The sequence below is a fragment of the Amblyomma americanum genome, chromosome 5, assembly GCF_052857255.1.
Source record: "Amblyomma americanum isolate KBUSLIRL-KWMA chromosome 5, ASM5285725v1, whole genome shotgun sequence".
NCBI lineage: Eukaryota > Metazoa > Arthropoda > Arachnida > Ixodida > Ixodidae > Amblyomma > Amblyomma americanum.
In genome coordinates, this window is record NC_135501.1 from 167273239 (window position 1) to 167293238 (window position 20000).

The 20000-nt window shown below is 45.7% G+C and overlaps 1 protein-coding gene across 2 annotated transcripts in view; it reads right to left on the reverse strand.

The window, feature by feature from the left end:
- Nucleotides 1-20000, reverse strand: part of LOC144132992 (long-chain-fatty-acid--CoA ligase 4-like) — a 28512-nt gene that overhangs the window by 5359 nt on the left and 3153 nt on the right. Inside the window, exons 1-2 of one of the 2 annotated variants that reach the window (XM_077665769.1) lie at nucleotides 7514-7634; nucleotides 2669-3676 (exon numbers count right to left, since the gene is read on the reverse strand). In XM_077665769.1, coding sequence (XP_077521895.1) covers nucleotides 2669-3406 — 738 coding nt within the window. In that variant the 5' untranslated portion in view covers nucleotides 3407-3676; nucleotides 7514-7634. Of the gene's footprint in view, nucleotides 1-2668; nucleotides 3677-7513; nucleotides 7635-20000 lie in introns of those variants that run through there. The other variant, XM_077665768.1, reaches the window with a different exon arrangement.

Here is a 20000-nt window from a genome sequence, read left to right on the forward strand (position 1 = left end):
GAAGCACCTATGCCACACATTCCTTGACGTGTACCGCAGCGGTGGCCTAGTGGTCTGAACATCCGCCTCGCATGCGGGAGGTGAGGGGTTCGATCCCCAGTGCCGCTGGGTACCTACCGGTGATACAATGGGCACACGCTTTCCCCTGGCCTGATGCTCGGCTTATTTAGGGTGAAATGCTTGGGAAATGGGTCTTTATCCCACCTTGAGTAGAAGAGAATACCTTGTGCCATGGCGCTCTTTGGCCACAGATGCACTTGCGCCGTAAAAATCAATCAATCAATCAATGTATCAATCAATCAATGTATCAAACCTTTAGAGGCGCTGGTTCAGTACTCGAGGCCGCTAGCGCAAGCTTTGTGACACTGGAAACTAATGGAGTAAGTCGTCAATGCAGAGAATAAAGTATGCTGAATGTTTGTGTAAATTGGGTGCTCTGTGTGAAGGAGCACTGATTTATTATAAAGCGGATCAAACCTCAGTTGGCCCAGACGGTATGCGCTGCAAGTCACACTGAGCGCGAGAGTATATTAAGATTTCAGTCGTAGGTCAACGCCTGTATGTCCGCGTTCCTTATTCGTGTGTTTGCAATGAGTCGCGTACTGCTGTGAACGACGTACTTTTCGCGAGCTTATTATTTCGCGAAATTGGCTGAAGGCGCATTTTAAGAATATTTCATTACCGCTAAATTTAGCGAAGCATACCTGGCCCGCAAGCTGTGCAATCTTTCCGACGCTGCATTGGAAAGCACGTGGCCAATGCGTTAAGATGCTCCACTCTCAGGGAATACGGCTTAGCAGGAATTAAACAGCAAATAAAAAGAAAACACGCTGATTTTTCAGATCGTATAGCTTTTAGAAGCAAAGAGAGCCGTTTATAGAAACGATGACATATTTTCTGCGGGCCGAGAACCCGCCTCACATTCCGTTTCTAGTTAAAATCTACACGCTCGCATCACGTAAATGTTTTTCTTGATTACAACTCGACATTTCGATAAAATTATTCGCGGGAACGTTTTTTTTTTCTGGATTTGCATGCGACTCACGAAAAATGCAAAAATTGCGTCCTCGGGAAAATGACGTGCACAACAATTCTGGACAAAAGCATTTTTGAACGGGAAAGAGTTTACGAGCACAATTTTTTATATATTGCAAGATTTGACTCTGCCAATCAATATATCCGCAGATCTCCCATCGGCAGGCTCGCATTTCTTTTTGCTATTAACGTTTTTGCTCTCGCCAAAAGCGTTCCCCGTTGGTTTTCTGCTGCTTTCAACTGCTCGATGCGAGGTATATACGAAGACGCTACAAAAGAAAGATTTTGCTACATATCAGAAGGATGGACGATCATCTTCAATATTTCCATATCAGTACCTTACAGTTTTTCAATATTCAAATTTTTTTCTCCGAGAATGCTGGACATGGGTGGTTTAGAGTAACTATCGCTCTTCTCCGTACGTTAGTTAAAATTTTCGCTCAAAGGTCTGGAGCCGATAAAGTGAGTTCGTGTTCTGGCGCGGACTGGCGTAGCTTCAGGAGAAGGCTTCTGCGCGTTTCCTTCTGAAATTTGAACACCGGCCGGCGGTTGAGAATTGAAACGATCCCAAAGCCTCAGCGATTCCGAAAATTCACAGGGTCACCTAATTTCTATGTGTGTTGGCAATGTGGTATCATTAGCAGCTGTTGATGCCTTTGTCGGTCGTAACGTCACTTCCGGTCTAGCGACGTCACCCCCATGCAGCCAATGGGAAATGCTCTTGTCTGGTCACGTGCCTTTCCTGCAGCCAATGGGAGCGCTCCCGTCTGGCGAGGTCCGTCACTTCCCTCCAGTCAAATGAAATGCTCCGATCGGGTGACGTCACATTCCATTCAGCCAATGGGCAAATTTTATGACCGACGGCGCATTTTTGGCCTATGGGGCTTCTAATGATATCGCATTAATAACCACTACCATTCACTGTTCCAACATATTCTACCATGCAACCATTCACATGTGTCGTCTGCTGCAGCGTCCACAGAGAGAGAGAAGGAAGAGAAAAGACCGAACGAAAGAAGGAAAGAAAGAATTAAAGAAGGAAAGTTTAGTTTATGGGGGTTTAACGTCCCAAAGCGACTCAGGCTATGAGAGGCTGCGTAGTGAAGGGCTCTGGGAATTTCGACCACCTGGGGTTCTTTAAAGTGCACTGACATCGCACAGTACACGGGCCTCTAGAATTTCGCCTCCATCGAAATTCGACCGCCGCGGCCGGGATCGAACCCGCGTCTTTCGGGCCAGCAGCCGAGCGCCATAATCACTCAGCCACGGCTTAAAGAAGGCAAGAGAGACAGGAACAAAGAGAGAGAGAGAAAGAAAGAAAGAAAGAAAGAAAGAAAGAAAGAAAGAAAGAAAGAAAGAAAGAAAGACAGGCAGAAGCATCAACCAGGAAAGGTAAGGTGCAGGGTTACTACACTGCTCAGGGGAAAGAGATGGGGACATAAAGGCAAAGAAGAAAAGAAGCTGAGGTAAAGATGAATAATTTGCGTCCTTCTGTAGCCTAAACTTAAGGCTTTCTTTGGATCAATTTTTGAGCAATGCCCAGCCTTTACTCCCTTCTAGAAGCATAATTTTTAACCTGCTCAGCATTAGTGGCGATGGCTTCGAGTCGCTTACAAGCGTTCACCGTTCTTACCTGAAGTCCAGAGACCACTGAAGCGGTGGGCTTGGAGTTGGAGCTGTCCATGTACACAATATGTGTCAGGAGCGGCATCTTGTCAACGATTTTAAGCACCCGGGGTAGGAGGTCCGCAGAGGTGACCAAGTGCGTCACTTCCGTCTCGTTGATGGCGCTCACGATGCCGTCGTTGCTGAGTGTCGAGTACAAGGTCACCAGCGGGACGTTGGCACGGAAGCAAGCCTGCGCCGTCAGCATCCATTCCACTCGCGTCTCGGCCAGGATGGCCAGGTACTGGCGGGGCTTGACGCCTATGGACAGCAAGCCGCGAGCAGTGAGGTCTATCTTGCGGTCTACCTCTTCGTACGTCAGCCACTCGTAGTCTCCCAGGACGAGCTTCTTGAAGCATCTCCCGTTGGGCTGCCTCGTTTCGGTGCTACTTAAAACGGGCCGCGTGCCAAGGGCAGGTCTAGGAGCATGGCGGCTAATGGCCCTTCGGGCCATTTCGTCCAGGGTTTGGACGCCTCTTAGGTCCTCAAAATCGTCGTTTTGCAGCCTCTTGTATGGAGAAGATGGGTCGCCCTCGATGATGGGCTTGGCGAAGCAAATACGCTTTCTCTTCCAGTAAACCCAGGGCCTCTGGAATACGGCGTAGACTGGAAGTGTGATCACATCGTAGACTGTCACCAAACACGTGACGAGGCCGACGAGTGACTGGATGGCAAGCGGAAACAAGGCGTCTGCGTTGGCGGTCATCTCTGCGTCTGTCGACGTTGAGGAGGATGCAAGGATGCAGTGGAGAGATTTAAGGAAGCTCCACTTTGATGTAGGATTTTAAGCGAGACAAGGCGAAGGATGCTTTTAGTAGAATCCAGTGCTGGTCTCTGCTAATATGGTTGCCTTAATACGGAATGAGGGTTAGTAGATTCACGACGTCACCGGTTTCCTGCGGGCGGCGCCCAGACGGATGTGGTAGACTACCCTTTCCAACTCGGCTGGCTTGATCTCCGTCCGGTAAGGTTGATCCTGCACAGAAATATCAAGTTCGTTACCTTGGGAGAGAGCGCGGCTTTCCGGCAGCGGTTTTAAAGCGAAAAGCTTCACTACGCTAGGTAAAGCAGTCGTCGCGTAGGCCGGAGAATGACCTTGAACGACCTTCAGCCCAACCACGTTAGCCGTTTATTACCATATGTGGTACAGTTATGGTGTCGAACCCTTGACCCTTGACCTTTACCCATGACATTTAGTTGACCTTTGATCTTTGGGTTGACCTTTCACCGTAAGAACTTCCGACGGGGTGATGTGAACCTATGTGATGACATCCGATGGGGGTGTCGTAAGACCATGTCATACCACGTCATAGCCACGTGGTAGTGTGGGTATATATAGAGCGGCTGCCGCGAGCGTGTAGCGGAGCTGTCGTAGACGAGCCTCGGACGCTTAGCAAACGTCCTTGCTTTTCGCTCATTCCAGGGTTAGCCAAGTTAAGCCACTGCCAATTTTTATTTTATTTTAGCTTGCAGTATCACCATACATGAAGCCTATATATACTTGCGCACTTGTTCCGTAACTACTTTTCACTAATCGCGACGGTTATGACAAGAATAAAATTAATTTGTATTCTGTCGTTTCTATCGCCCCAGTGCTGCTGAAGGCGGACGATTAGAAACGCGCGAATCCTGCGCGAAATCCTGCGGTGATTTGCACTTGGTTGCGGTCGTATTTTCGAGCGACGCTAAACTCCCGCGAAGTAAGTCGTCCCTCATATCTGCAGCTTGCGAGTTGGACGTGGTAATTTTCTGTGGATTTATTCGCTGGCTGTTGGGGGTTGGTGTCTTCGCATTCTTCCGTTGAAGCGACAGGCGCGTGTTTAAAACATGCGCACGCTGCGGCACCGCTTTAAGGTAAAAAAAAAATAAAAGGCTCGAGTAGGCTGCAGAAGTGTGAACACAGCCAAACGAGGAGTGACACCAGCGCCGGTGTCTTTTGTCGCGTTCTCTTTTTAATGCGTAAAGCATTGCTAGTCCCCTTACGAGAAAAGTCAACGCCAATCGCAGATGGCAGATGAAATCCCAGTGATGGCAAGAAAAATACACACTAAACAAATTCTCACCCTTAAGGGTGCAATTAAATCAGCTGTCCCCAGACGAACACCCTTTTGGGTGCTAAAAAGGGTGCAGAGATCAGCACCCTTCAGGAAGGGTGCACTGCGTGAAAGTTTAGAGGGCGCGCATCAGTCCAAGGCTTTTGCTTCATGGGTGGATCAATGTGGAGCACCCTTCCAACATGCATTCGTAGAGGTGTTATGAAATATTATTACCCTTTAATGAGGGTGCAACCATTACATCCTCTAAAGTATCATTAAGTGCACCCTTCCTTAAGGGTGCTGATCTCTGCACCCTTTTTATCACCGAAAAATTGGAAAAGGGTGCTCGTCTGGGGACAGCTGATTTACACCCTTAAGGGTGAGAAATTGTTTAGTGTGTAGGGTGATGTCATCAAGCGACTGTATGACGCACACAGCAAGGCAAGCACCGCCTCTTCAACCCCATGTATGTATGTTGGCTTTCAGCTTTTCTTTTGCATGGAAGGAAGCGAACTGCATAGCTAATAGTAGCATGAAAAAACGTCTGATTTTCTAGCACAACGTAGTTCATTTTTAATTAGTCGTTTTTTTCTGATGAGTATCTGGCTTCAGTCGACTGGCGAGGCTCTCTGTGTGTGACGTCAAGGCTTAATGCGGATATCCTTCTGTATGTATGTATGTATGTATGTATGCATGTATGTATGTATGTATGTATGTATGTATGTATGTATGTATGTATGTATGTATGTATGTATGTATGTATGTATGTATGTATGTATGTATGTATGTATGTATGTATGTATGTATGTATGTATGTATGTATGTATGTATGTATGTATGTATGTATGTATGTATGTATGTATGTATGTATGTATGTATGTATGCATGCATGCATGCATGTATGTATGTATGTATGTATGTATGTATGTATGCATGCATGCATGCATGCATGCATGTATGTATGTATGTATGTATGCATGCATGCATGCATGCATGCATGCATGCATGTATGTATGTATGTATGTATGTATGCATGCATGCATGCATGCATGTATGTATGTATGTATGTATGTATGTATGTATGTATGTATGTATGTATGTATGTATGCATGTATGCATGTATGTATGTATGTATGTATGTATGTATGTATGTATGTATGTATGTATGTATGTATGTATGTATGTATGTATGTATGTATGTATGTATGTATGTATGTATGTATGTATGTATGTATGTATGTATGTATGTATGTATGTATGTATGTATGTATGTATGTATGTATGTATGTATGTATGTATGTATGCATGCATGCATGCATGCATGTATGTATGTATGTATGCATGTATGCATGTATGTATGTATGTATGTATGTATGTATGTATGTATGTATGTATGTATGTATGTATGTATGTATGTATGTATGTATGTATGTATGTATGTATGTATGTATGTATGTATGTATGTATGTAATCGCCTCTGGCAGACCTGGCTTGACCGCTGCACCATTGCGCCAGGAGTGATATAAGGTCTCGCTGGAATCACCTCCATCGCCTCCCTCCAGCCAACGGATGGATTTTGTCACTGACGACACATTTTTTTTTCTCCCGATAAGGCTTTTCAATTCTCTCGCTTTAAAAACAACCCCGAAGCTGCGTTTTTCTGCGGCCTTATTAAAGCGGTGAGACGCGCGGGGCCCAATGCGGCACTGCCACACTCCTTTTTTTTTTGGAATGATTTGGTTTGACTTATGGGGATCTAACGAGCGACAAAGCCTACGAGGGACGCCGTAGTGAAGGGGCTCCGGAAATTTCGGCCACCTGGGGTTATTTAACGCGCACCGACATCGCACAGCACACAGGCCTCTATAGAACTTCGCCTCCATCGAAATTCGACCGCCGCGGCCGGGATCGAACCCGCGTCTTTCGGGCCAGCAGCCGAGCGCCATAACCACTGAGCCACGGCGGCGGCTTTCTATTTGAAATGGCTCGCACTGTTGCCTATTTTCATCTTTTGGTCTGTCTTGACCTTGTTTACCGACGTTAATGACCGACGTTAATGTTAAAACCGAAGGCTACCGGAATTAAACCTTGACGTTGCTCAGAGAGAGCATCGCCAGTCCACTGAAGCCAGGTATACTCATCAGAAAAAACAAAACAGCTAATTAAAAATGAGCTACGTTGTGCTAGAAAATAAGGCATTTTTTTTCATGCTATTAGCTTTCAGGAGAGCAAGCTGCCGGGCTAGTTGGTGATGCATGTTGCAAACTAGGAAGCGCAAAATACCGGACGACGGACAGAGTAAGGGACACAAAAAAGCGCTCGTGAACCTGTTTTTTGTGTCCCTTACTCTGTCCGTCGTCCGGTATTTTGCGCTTGCTAGTTTACTATTAGCTTTCTTCCATGCAAAAGAAAAGTTGAAAGCCATTTTTTTTTTAAATATTAGGTGTCACATGCGATTAATTGCAGGGTTGATGTAGTCTTTGTTATCTCAATGCACGTTTTCTTTTTCAGCATGATAATTATTACAGTAGAAGAATGTTTTCTTTTTTTTTTACGGGAACTATTCGCGAAGCAACAAGGAAGTGATACCACACCGCTCTGACGACACCGAAACACGTGAACGCAACTGCACACTATTAAGGGGAACCAGGGCTGCACACGTGGTCAACGAGAAGTATCTCGCATTCCAGTTTTCAGGCAGCTTAGTTAGCCACGCATTTCCCTAAGGTAAACATTCATTCGGATATGGCGGGGCTTCAACGAAGCCGCAGACTCACATTCGCAGTTCAACCAGCGGGCTTCCTATATGCCGTGCCTGTCTCGAGACTTTGTCCATTTGCGTACAATGGAACGCAGTCCTCTATAGCGACCTTCGATCAAAGCTGCGCTGCAACAGCTGTCCGCGCTATTTCTCATATTGCTTTTATATTATTAGACGAGTACGCAGGCGCAGGCAGAGCTCTCAATCAAGAGAGGAGCAGGCGAAGGGGAAAGGGGCTATGCATTTCACGAGCGCTATTTCACTCCCTCTCCCCGTTTCCGACATAAACAAGCCACTGCCCATGTGGCATGTTCTGTTCTGCGCATCTGTTGCGTTGCGTGCGCATCATGAGCACGCATCGTTTAGTTTCTTGCGGCAGCCACTATTGCCTCTCTCTCTCGTCCCTCGCCCCCTCCCTTTCCTCACGTGACAAGTGCTTGGGAAATAAACCGAGGTTCTGCTCTCTTGCTGACCCGCCGCGGTGGCTTAGTGGTTAGGGCGCTCAACTACTGATCCGGAGTTCCCGGGTTCGAACCCGACCGCGGCGGCTGCGTTTTTATGGAGGAGAAACACTAAGGCGCCCGTGTGCTGTGCGATGTCAGTGCACGTTAAAGATCCCCAGGTGGTCGAAATTATTCTGGAGCCCTCCACTACGGCACCTCTCTCTTCCTTTCTTCTTTCACTCCCTCCTTTATCCCTTCCCTTACGGCCCGGTTCAGGTGTCCAACGATATATGAGACAGATACGGCGCCATTTCCTTTCCCCCCAAAACCAATTATTATTATTATTACTCTTGCTGACTGGTGTGGCTGCTGTTCTACGGCGCGCCTCTGGGGCGGCCGTGACGATGTAAAAGCCCACGATTGTAAAGCTGGATCGGGCATTTTACAACTACTACGCTACCGCAGCGGTGGCCGAGTGGTTGAGCATCCGCCTCTCATGCGGGGGAGGTGCGGGGTTCGATTCCCTGTGCCACCGGGTATATACCCACCGGTGATACAATGGGTACAAGCTTTCCCCCTGGTCTGGTGCTCGGCTTATCTAGGGTGAAATGCTTGGGAAGTGGGCATTTGGCCCCACCTTGAGTAGTCGAAAATGCCTTGTGTCATGGCGCTCTTTTTCCTTAGATGCCCTTGCGCCATAAAAATCTATCATCGTCATCGACAATTCCTGTGCTGGCAGTGAAATGTAGTGTAGTATTTGTTTCATAAATGTGTCATTTAACGCTTCATTATGACGTACTCGTTTATTCACTCTGAACTTTGACGCGTTCAAAGTACAGGGCTCTGGTTTGGTTTGCTTTATGGGGGTTCAACGTCCCAAAGCGACTCCGGCTATGAGGGACGCCGTAGTGGAGGGCTCCGGAAATTTAGACCACCTGGGGTTCTTTAACGTGCACTGACTTCGCGCAGCACACGGGCCTCTAGAATTTCGCCTCCATCGAAATTCGACCACCGTAGCCGGGATCGAACCCGCGTCTTTCGGGTCAGCAGCCGAGCACCATAACCACTGAGTCACCGCGGCGGCTCCATAGGGCTCTAAAGGAGGGTTGACCTTGAAGGAGGGTAGATGGTTCTTTAAAAAAAAAAGGATAAGTAAGCGGAGTACACTGCAGGTTTACATGAACCTGTACCTAGCGCTTATAAAGGCGGTGGATGTTCGCGGTTTGTGTTTATTGTGCTTGTACAGTGTATGAGTTAACCGTCTGCGGTGTTTTTAAACCAGGCGGCATGATATATCAGGGCGGGCGAATTAATACGACGCTTAAAGAAGCGCCCACTCAACTCCCAGGTGACACGGGTCTTTGTACCGGTGATGGCGAATTGCGCGTGATGAATATAAGGGCGCTTGTCACAACAACTACCCAATTAAGCGAAAGTCCATTCAGACATCTTTATTAAACGGATGACTCGAGGTCCCCGAGGGTTAAGAAGAGAGGGGGAGATTATTAACGACCATTTTTACCACCACCTCCTTCTCCCAAATCATCTAACGAAGCTTATACCCGTAGCTTATACACAAGAAACGGCAGTAAATTCTGAAGTACTTAGGTTTGTTAATGCGATTATTTCAGGAGTTGGTGCTACATGTCCACATTTAATGTCATTATACGAAACTCATGATAATGCCTGCAGGACAGTCAAAAATTTCATTTGAATATAAACAGTGCTAATCAGCACATTTGAAATTGAGTTGTAAGTTGATTTGTGATTCCAAAAGAAGTTACAAGAATATAAAGCGAGAGGTCCGAAGGTACAAGACCACAGGTGGAACCTCCCATGAGAACAAATTTCAATGCACAACTAATCAAAAAACATAAGCTAAAAAGAAGATCAATATGTACGAATTATATCGGGAAGCAACACAGGCAGTAAACAGCAAGGTACTATATAATGTGCAAAACCGACAAATTTAAATACAAGAGGTAGAATACAGAATGAAATACAATTAAACACTGTAGGATATCATGATACATAGGATAAAAAACATTGATGTAACAAAAATTACATATTAAGAAGGAAACGTCTTAATTTGTACTTATACAAAGAAAGTGTATTAGTTTGCTTGATGTCCAAATTTAGAGTTCCCAAATGATGGGATAGAAAATTGAAGGCATTGTTTCCCGTAGTTAGTTCTGACCTTAGTTAGCAGAAAGTTATTACGCAGCGCGAAGCGTGTGACGATGTTGTACATAATCATGCCGGGGGGGAAAGATGCTTAGCGGGAGTTGACGATGAAGAATCTGAAAAATAAAATGCTGATATTATAAAAATAAAGGGCGGAGAATCCACGAACAAAATACGCGAGGGTGAGGTTCGTAGTGAAGAGGTTGTGATGCGCATGGCTTGATTTTGGAGTTTTATTAGCGAATTAGCGGCCATAGATAAATATGATAAGCGTTACCCCAGGATAAAATTCCATGTAGTTTAAGTGGTTATGGACGAATGCGTAGGAAGACAACTTCGGGCCTTGATTAGTGCGCGTAATCCATACGAAAATTTCTTGCAAGTTTCCGCTACATGATAATGAAATTCTAAATGAGGGACAGTAACAGCACCCAGAAATAAAACTCTGTCTTGCAATGAGATGGCAGTGGAAGTGAGTTATAGTGGTGGTGTGGCGGGCAGTAGTTTCCGAGTGGGCAGAAAATTTAAAAGCAAGGCTTAGTAACATTCACTGTCAGCCGGTTAATATGGCACCAATGCTCAAGACAACTAAAGTCGTTTTAAGTTTAGATATCAGCTGGACAATATCGCAGTGATATGATAGAATAGTAGTTATTTCAGTATATGACTCTATAATATATCTGGATATGCTATTCAAATGCAATAAAAATTATTTTGCAGAAAATACCGCTATTCTTGTCTGAAAAGTCGAAAAACTAGCCATAGACACGATTATCGGCACACCAGAGTATCTGTCGGAAGTGTTGTTAAAAAAATTGGCAGTGGCTTAGATCAGCCAGGCCAGGATATGCGTAGCGAGAGCTACGTATACGCACGCTTAGCCCTTCGAGCTTCATTCTTACGCTGACGGGCCTCTTCACGCCAAGCAAAGATTTCGGGGTCGTCTGAAGCAGCTCCTCGTAGCCGACGAAGATGCCGCGCGCAGTACACGCGCTCACCGTCAGCTTCTTCAGCCATGGAGCATCTCACTAGCAGGCGCAACTGCAACACCGGCGGAACGGTGCAGCTAGTTGCCATGGTAACGGCACATGCGCGGTAGTGAGGCGTGACGTCACGCATCGGCGCAGTGAAGCGGCGAACACCTGTGGAACGGCGCAGCTGGTTGCCATGGTAACAGCGCATGCGCAGTTCTGGCTCCACGCGAAACGCGGCTCGGACTAGCGTAGTGTAGCTCTCGCTACAAAATGGCGTCTTTCGTATCGAAAATGCAGCAGAGATACCTCATCTGCCGGAAGGTTATGAATTAACCATTTGCTACTGGATAGAAAGTTGTTACTTACAAAGTTGCATGCTTTTCTGCGTGTGGAATGGGGCCGTGAGTACACATTGTTGGGGCAAATGAGTTGTGGCAGGTTTAGTAGGCCACGAATGACAGTAAGGCTAATTCCATTAAATTTATGCGTGTGGCACAGCGCGAATGCCATTAAAACTAGAGAGTAAGCACTTAATGACGTTAAATTTACCCGTTTGGGACGGGTATTACAAGGTCGACAAGAGCAAGAAATACTTTAGTGGCATCGCGTATAATTTTCTTTGGTTTTGCGCGTTCGAGAACTATGTGCCTAGGTTCACCTAGCGTGGTATCTAATATTTATGCCGGTTAGCTGTGGCTGACTTCAGTAACCAGCTACCATAATCTGGTGTTTATTGACGGGATGTCGTGATTTTGAACGCCGATCTATATAAAAATAACTATAGTTCTATCTTCACTTGTCAGTTCTCAGTAATGTCGGTTTTGTTTTCTTCAGTCTTTGTAAAATCCTTAATATACAGTTTATATTAAATAAATGAGCGAAAAATACATAAACGAGTAATCAACATGTTTACAGGTATTGTCCTTCATACCCAGCTCATTCCATTTCATGGCCTCATACTTGGCTAAGCACCGCCTCCTTTAAATGCCTTAAGTATGAGAGGCCAGACCGACGCTCCTCCACAAACTCCACCGTTTATTTTCATCAGGGATTTTTTGTATCTTAAATACAGTGAATAAAGAAAACACTGCGGCAATAACCACTCACGTTGTAACCATTTAAACACACAGGACCTATTCGGATGCACTTTGACTCCTTTTCATCCAGTGTACACATGAAGGGGGCGTGCCCCCTTCCCTTCCGTGATTACTAACATCCCACGCTATGCACACGCTATGGAGTGGCTTCACTCTTCGTCACCTTATTCAAACCTTAAGCACTTGGTCCGCTGGCCGCGGCGATCGTCGGCGGTGAAGGCCTCCAAGGCACTGCTCCGCTTCTTGAGAACTTCTGGCCTGCGCGGTAGGCTGTGACTTCACCGAACGCTGACTTTTCAATGTGACTCTCTTTTCTATTTCATTTTTTATCCCCTCAGCCCTTTCCCTCCGTGTAGGTAGCAAACCGATTATTCTTCCGGTTAACCTCCCTCCCTTCCTTTCTTCTTCCTCCTCCTCCTTTGAAAGATGGCACGCTCCACCAACAAAGTCCATACCTCCAACATCGCTCCAACAACTGCTGTTCATACTCCAACACACCCACGACGTGCCACGAAACTAATGCCAGAACGGCGCCGGAAATGAGACCTCTTTCGTCTCCTTGTCGCTAGGGTCGCTGAGAGACGACGACTCATTCAAGAATCTTCCTCGTGAGCTGTGACCGAAAGCGATCGTTTTGTGCCCGTTCTCCTGTTCTCCTAAGATTGCAGGAAGAAGGAAAAACGAAAGAAACAAAGAAAACAAGGACGAACCGAAGGCGCATCGCAACGGACGAACGTGCGAGTGCGGTTGAAACGCGATAGGCGCCGACCGGATGCCGTAAATGCGAGAAACGCGTCCGCGGAGTCCGTCTGCCGAGCACGTGATGCGGAGGCTTCGTTTTCTCCGTTCGCATCGCGTTTCGTCTGCAGCTCGAAGTGCAGCGCATACCGCAGTCGCGATGCGATGACAATACCTCTGTCACATCGGCCAGTTTCAGCAGTAATCGAATCGAGAGGCTTCTTTCTTAAGAACTATTACCTAGAAGGAAAGCTGGCGCCCCGCCTATGGGAGTTTGCATGAAGCGTCCTTGAGACCACCTCAGCCACCATGGGCGCTCAAAGCATCATGGGGCTGAGAGCTACCGACTGCAGAGCCACAACTTTTGGCCAAAAAATAATGAAAAAACAAACGTTGTTCGATAATCAAGATGCCCTAACATTCAATATCCTGTCTATAAATTGCAACAAACGAGCAGAAAAGCATGCGAGTGCAAAGTTTGACCAAAATAAGCGATGGCTTGCTCTCCTATTGGCCAAATATTCTACACCACAAAATTCTATAATTCGTGCTTAACAGGCGCACTTAAAAAATATGTTTAAAAAAATGATGTCGCTTAAACATTTTCAGAGGTTTTTTAATGGCATTTCGGAAAACCGAGACCTTTTATTGGCGTCGTGTGCGGCTGCGTTTTGGCTATTATGGCTTTTGCGCACTATGTTCGCGCCAGTCGTCTGCGCTAGGGCTCGCTGCACTAAGGCTGCACGTCGCCTGCCTTTTGTTGAACCGAACGGCGTGGCGCCACGTTGCACCGTTGAATCGAATGACGAAGTGCAGCACAACGAGAACCAGTTCGTGTAGTGCAGGCGAATCGAATGGGCCTATTAAGAACGGACCTATTAAAACTTATTATGGAAATAAGCAGACTTACATGCCATTGCGCGCTCCCGCTGGTGGCGTTGCAACGTCTGCTTGTAACCGCTATAATTGACGTGCGTACCGCCCAGGTGGAACAAATGGGAGTTACAACATTTTTTGTCAAGGATGAAACCACCTGCGGTTTTTTTTTTTTTCACTGAACCTGCCAGTGCAGGATGACAGCTGACGCGTCGGAACGTGGTATAGGCACAATGGCGACATGTGCAGCACGATTGCTTGTTTGAACAATTGCACGATTGCAGGGTTTGACAGTGTCGCATTTCTCCGTTAATGCACCGTGTTTTAGGGGTTCTTCCCTCCATTTCCCCCCTGTCTATCATTTTTTTTCGCTCTATTTTTAGCGCAAAGTAGTTTATATTAAAAAAGACAACCTTTCTGCCATATTGCCGCAAAGCTTTGTAATGTTTACTCGTTGGTGCTCAAAGCCTTCGGTACACGGCTTTATCACTTTGTTTCTGACGAGAGACGCTAATAGATTTCCTGGGCGCGCGCAATCGGTTCTACACGTTGTTCGAGACTGCCGTAGGCAATTACCATGCCTCATCTCGAAAGCTCTTTGCCAGCTTTTAATTGAGCGCGGCTGAGAGCGGTGGTTATTCTTTTCTTGAACGACCGCCAAGCGCGTTTATTGCTATAGCCGCCGTCGAGTTGTTCATTTATTTATGGGCGGAAGTCAGCCTAATAAGGACTTATTCATGTGACACGTTAGTCTCCTCGTCTATTGTCCCCGCCGTTGTCACCATCCCGCGAAAATATAGACCATGGTGAACGCGTAGCACATGCGGGCTTATTAATGCGATATCGTTAAATGTTTCGTTGAGCGGAGAAACGACCGTATATAGTTGGCGTTGTCCTGCCGGAAAATCGAGATTGGTAGAGAAAGTCGTGGCGTCATGGCCACGTGACCTCGATGGATGGATGGATGGATACGGCTGAACCCTTTACATCGGGCGGTGGCTCAAGCCACCTAGCCATGTCTTGTGAAATTTTACTCCTGTCTTGCTTTTAGCCACCAATCAGATAACCTTCGCTTGGTTACTTCTAACCTCTTAAAATCCACTTTCCCTTCACTATCCCTAAACCCCAATGCCTTGGGTAAGTCAGCCCCGCTGCCTTCCACTGTAGGGTGAAGCCCTTTACAGAAAAGTATCAAGTGTTCAGCCGTTTCCTCCTCCTCTCCGCACGCAATGCACAAAGTGTCTATCTCCTGGTACCTGACTCTATACGTCTTAGTCCGCAAAACTCCAGTCCTGGCCTCAAACAACAAAGAACTTCCCCTACAATTATCATAGATATTTTCTTTGACAATTTCCTGTTTAAAGGTCCGGTATGTTCCCAGTGCCGATTTCGTCAGCATCCCTGTTTTCCACAAAGCTCTCTCTGTTCCTTTAACCTTTTTCTTAACCGATAATTGCTGATTGGCCCCCTTACTGCTGTCCAGATATTTGCTTGTCAATTTTCTAGTTCGCTTTCTCCATTTCGTGTCAACATTCTTTATATACAGGTATCTGAAAACTTTCCTAGCCCACCGCTTTGCCTCCATCCTTCTCAATCGTTCCTCAAATGCTATCTTACTGCTAGCCTCTCTGCTCTCGAAAGACGCCCATCCCATATCACCCTGTACCCCCTGATTTGGTGTATTGCCATGTGCTCCCAAAGCTAACCTCCCTACTCCCCGTTGCCTAATTTCCAGCCTTGCTTGAACATCTGGCCTCATACACCGGACCGCATTCCCGAAGGTCAGGCTAGGGACCATCACCCCTTTCCAGATCCCTCTTACCACCTCATACCTATTGTAATTCCACAGTGCCCTATTTTTCATGACAGCTGCATTCCTACTAGCTTTATTCATTACATATTTTTCATGCTCGCACGGGTAATTCAAGCGCCCCACAACGGTCACACAGTACAACGTTGATGACGTCACTACACGATTCCTCATTGGTCTACAGGATCGATCCTAGACCAATGCCATGCTCGCGAATGTACTTCGAAGAGGGATTGGATACACTAAGAGCTGATCAATGCCTCCAGCATCCTAGAAAGAACAAACAAAAATCTACAAAGAAAAAACACAAACAAGAATAACACGAAAGAATAAACTACAGTAAGTGGAAATTTTGGTCGGTGATGTGCATAGGAAAAAGTAACTATACGAAACGACACAAGGACCGGGCAGCGCTTCGTTTGTGTATCCATTTTCTTACACTCTAAACTCAAATTAGCCTATATGAGAGCGAAAAGGGAGTAAGTTCCTCTAGCACGCTCTCTTTTAGGGGCAGGGTATGCTGCCCATGTCTCGGGGTAAACTTCGATAACTAAATATACGGAATGCCTACTCTGGCAGCGGAGGCATATTTGAACCTCCAAGCATAATAATATGGAGCAGTTAGCAATGGAAGGGAACTTTTAAGCACGGCACTGGGGGTCTTCAGGTTTGCAAATAGAGGAGATGCCCCGCCGCGGTGGCTCAGTGGTTAGGGCGCTCGACTACTCATCCGGAGTACCCGGGTTCGAACCCGACCGCGGCGGCTGCGTTTTTATGGAGGAAAAACGCTAAGGCGCCCGTGTGCTGTGCGATGTCAGTGCACGTTAAAGATCCCCAGGTGGTCGAAATTATTCCGGAGCCCTCCACTACGGCACCTCCTTCTTCCTTTCTTCTTTCACTCCCTCCTTTATCCCTTCCCTTACGGCGCGGTTCAGGTGTCCAACGATATATGAGACAGATACTGCGCCATTTCCTTTCCCCAAAAACCAATTATTATTATTAAATAGAGGAGATTGAAACCTCTGTTAAAATATTTCTAACTGCTAGAAACTGGCCTGTTTTGAAGAGGAAATTTGTCTCCGTTGCCAACTGCATTTCCTATTTTTAGCGATGGAAATCTGCACCAGTGCTTAGGCAGAATACCCCGGACATAAGACAGTGCGCTGGAGAACAGCTTACTCTAATTGTACCCCCATATACGCTAATTTGTGTTTAGAGTATACTGTATACTCCGTCTCGTCCCTGCTCTTAGCATAGAATAACCGCGCCCTAGAATTTTAAATTTTAAATTAATCAGTTTTTTCTTCTTTCAAAATAGATACGCCCCTCCGCTCTGCCGCTTGCAAGGGAACTACCACGTAGGAAGAAAAAACTGGTCATCAATTACAGACAGTGCATACACCAAAATGCTCATCCGTTAAGCCTGAAACGTGGCCGAGTAAGGCTTGCAGGTCTGTTGCAGATTCCAGCAGCGATCGCTCACTTGGTCCGAACTTTTCGATCGTTAATGCAGAATTGGATTAAATATCTAGCACCGCTGAGGCGCTCACGATGAAAGTCGAGGAACTGCTTTCCATCAAGGCAACACGCGAAAAGGTCACCCACATTCAAGCTTCTATCGATTCCATTTCCGCAAAGTACGGTTCTACGCTTTCAACCATGACAGCTAATCAAGCGCAGGCATCGCAGCTGCGGGCTCAGGTGGAATCAATTTCCGCTACAGTCGCGCGTCAGACTGAAATGCTTGACAGAATGACGGTGCAAATAAATCAACTTGAACAGAATGGCGGACGTTTCAATTTTGAAATCCACGGCCTCAATTTCAAACTCGACGAAGACGAACTTCATGCTTGACTTAATAATAATAATAATTGGTTTTTGGGGAAAGGAAATGGCGCAATATCTGTCTCATATATCGTTGGACACCTGAACCGCGCCGTAAGGTAAGCGCGGTTCAGGTGTCCAACGATATATGGCCGTACGAATAAAGCCCGTTTCACATGCAAGTGAAAACGCTTGCGATTTCTGCCACCGCGACGAAAGAACTTGTTTCGAGTAGTTGCTCGGGCGGCCACAGCAACGAAGTTCCAACAAGTTGAAACATTTTCAGCGGAAAATTTTTCGCCGCGCCGCGCCGTGCAATCGCTCAATTCGCTCTGTCGATTTCACGTGAAGCAGACGTAAGCCTAACGAACTTCCAGGAAGATAAAATTTGCAGGATACATCGTTTGCTGACCCAGGGTAAATCTATTTCTAGCCCGCCTATCTTTGTGCAAGTGCAGAATGCTTCAGAAAGAGATATGGTTTCGCGCTGGGAAAAGTCTCTCGGATCTTGTTCAGCCTGATAGGTTTCCTTGTCTGTTGATCAATGAAAACTTGACGCGGATGAACTCTCCCGGTTGGCACGCCCGAAGGCGAAAAATTAGATAGGTTTGTATGAACGAGAAACGGAAGGGAGCTAGCAAGGAATTCCAAGGGAACACCTTTCGTTCGAGTAGAAAAACTTTCGGATTTAGATAAGATTCCCTAGACATGGCTGACATTGAATGTATCATATTCACTGCTTTTGTGGATGTGCACAGGTATTATCTGATTTCTCTAGGAATAGTTTTAATGTTGAGAATGTTAACAATCGTAGCCTTCAGAAAAATTTGAATCAGTTTTGTGTCATTGCTTCATCATCTCTCCTAGCGTTCGTCGCTTTTGTAGTTGAAAAAAATTGATATTTCTTCTGGCTGCATTGCACAGTATTCACTGCCGGGTTCACGCACACAACCAGGAAAGGAAGCGAGATCGCAGTTTTTATAAGAAAAAAAAGGCAGTTTCAGAGCTAACTTTCTTCCTTTTCCTAAGCTGAAGCTTTACTAAGTTTACCAAGTTCCCAGTTAAAATGCACGGCTTTTATTATCTGAACTTGATTTTTAGCGAATTTCTTACAAGACGGGCGCAGCTTGTTACAGTTGGGCAATTTCATAACGCGTTCTTTATGATTAATACTGAAGTCTCGCAGCGTTCTTTACTCAGTCTCTTATTATTCAATATTTATGTAAATTACCTGCACATCGTGATAGCGGCTCCTCTTTATTTATTTAAAACACACTGCTGTCATTGAAGACCAAGCCGGTAGGGCAGTACAGGTCACAAGAAAATGCATTTCAGCGCCACCATTCACACATTATAAAACAATCACAAATTATAAAACAATTATGAAGCAATCACAAATTATAAAACGAACAGGGTGCAGTGCAAAAACGTGATATACAGTAGAAATACGCCAATGATACATTGATATTGATTTATTCTTATGATCACTGTGGCGCGATTTCTTCTTTGCAGTCTGCTGCCACAATAGATATGGACTGGTTTCGAAATAACTTAACATAATTATGTCTAATACGTAGCTAATCCGCTTCCACGGTCCTTTGAAGAGGTAGCCCTTGGCTATTCCTTCGTTTTGCAACAGATAAGTTGTTGGTCTTGCTCTTTCAGTCCACTGTAGTAGTATCCATAGTAAAATATGCGGGCTCGTATCTTGACTGCGACTTCTCTTAGGACAGCCACCTCGCTTACGTGTGTAAGAAACTTCGCCTGAAAATATGTACTGTTTTCATTAGTGGCAATGAAAGTATTGTTATTTTTATTATTGTTATTATTATTTAAAATGTCTGTTTTCGGCGAGAGTGGTCTGTTTGCTATTAGGACACGGTATCTTATCGATACAGCCAACTTCAATTTGTTCTCACAAGTACAGCTTTCATAGACATCTAATCTAATTGTTAGGAGGCAACTGTGAAGTATTATAAGACGTTGTTATGAAGTTATTAATGGGAATGCTCTTATATCTCGATGTATTGCAAAATCTTCCCTTTAATGCTTGACCTGCGGCGGCACCGAGTAGTGAAGACTGCCACGAGAAACCAATTAGGTGGGTTTCTGACAATAAATAACAGAAAACTACAGTAGTTCCGAGGAGGGATTTGCGGATATATACATTGTTATGTTGAAATCTTACGATACGCAAAAAAAATGCGTTCATAAACAGCTTCTCGTTTAAAAAGATGCACTTGTCCAGAATTTCTGGGTATGGTTTTCCTTTAGAGAAACTCGGGTGTTAAAAACTGATCCGGAGCCCTCCACTGTGTACGGCGTCTCTCACAGGCCATGCGCAGCTCCGAGACGTCAAATTCCACGAACCTAACCAAACCAGACCAGTCCTTTCATACGTGGCACTTACGAAGCACATTATGACTTGATGGCAGGTGGCCTGTGAGGTTCTCCGGATTAATTTTGGCCCAGGTTTCATCCGTTATGTGTCCAAGCTATTTTTTTTTGTCTCCAACATGCATGGTCTTCGAGGATGAACTATACCGCTGTTCAAAGT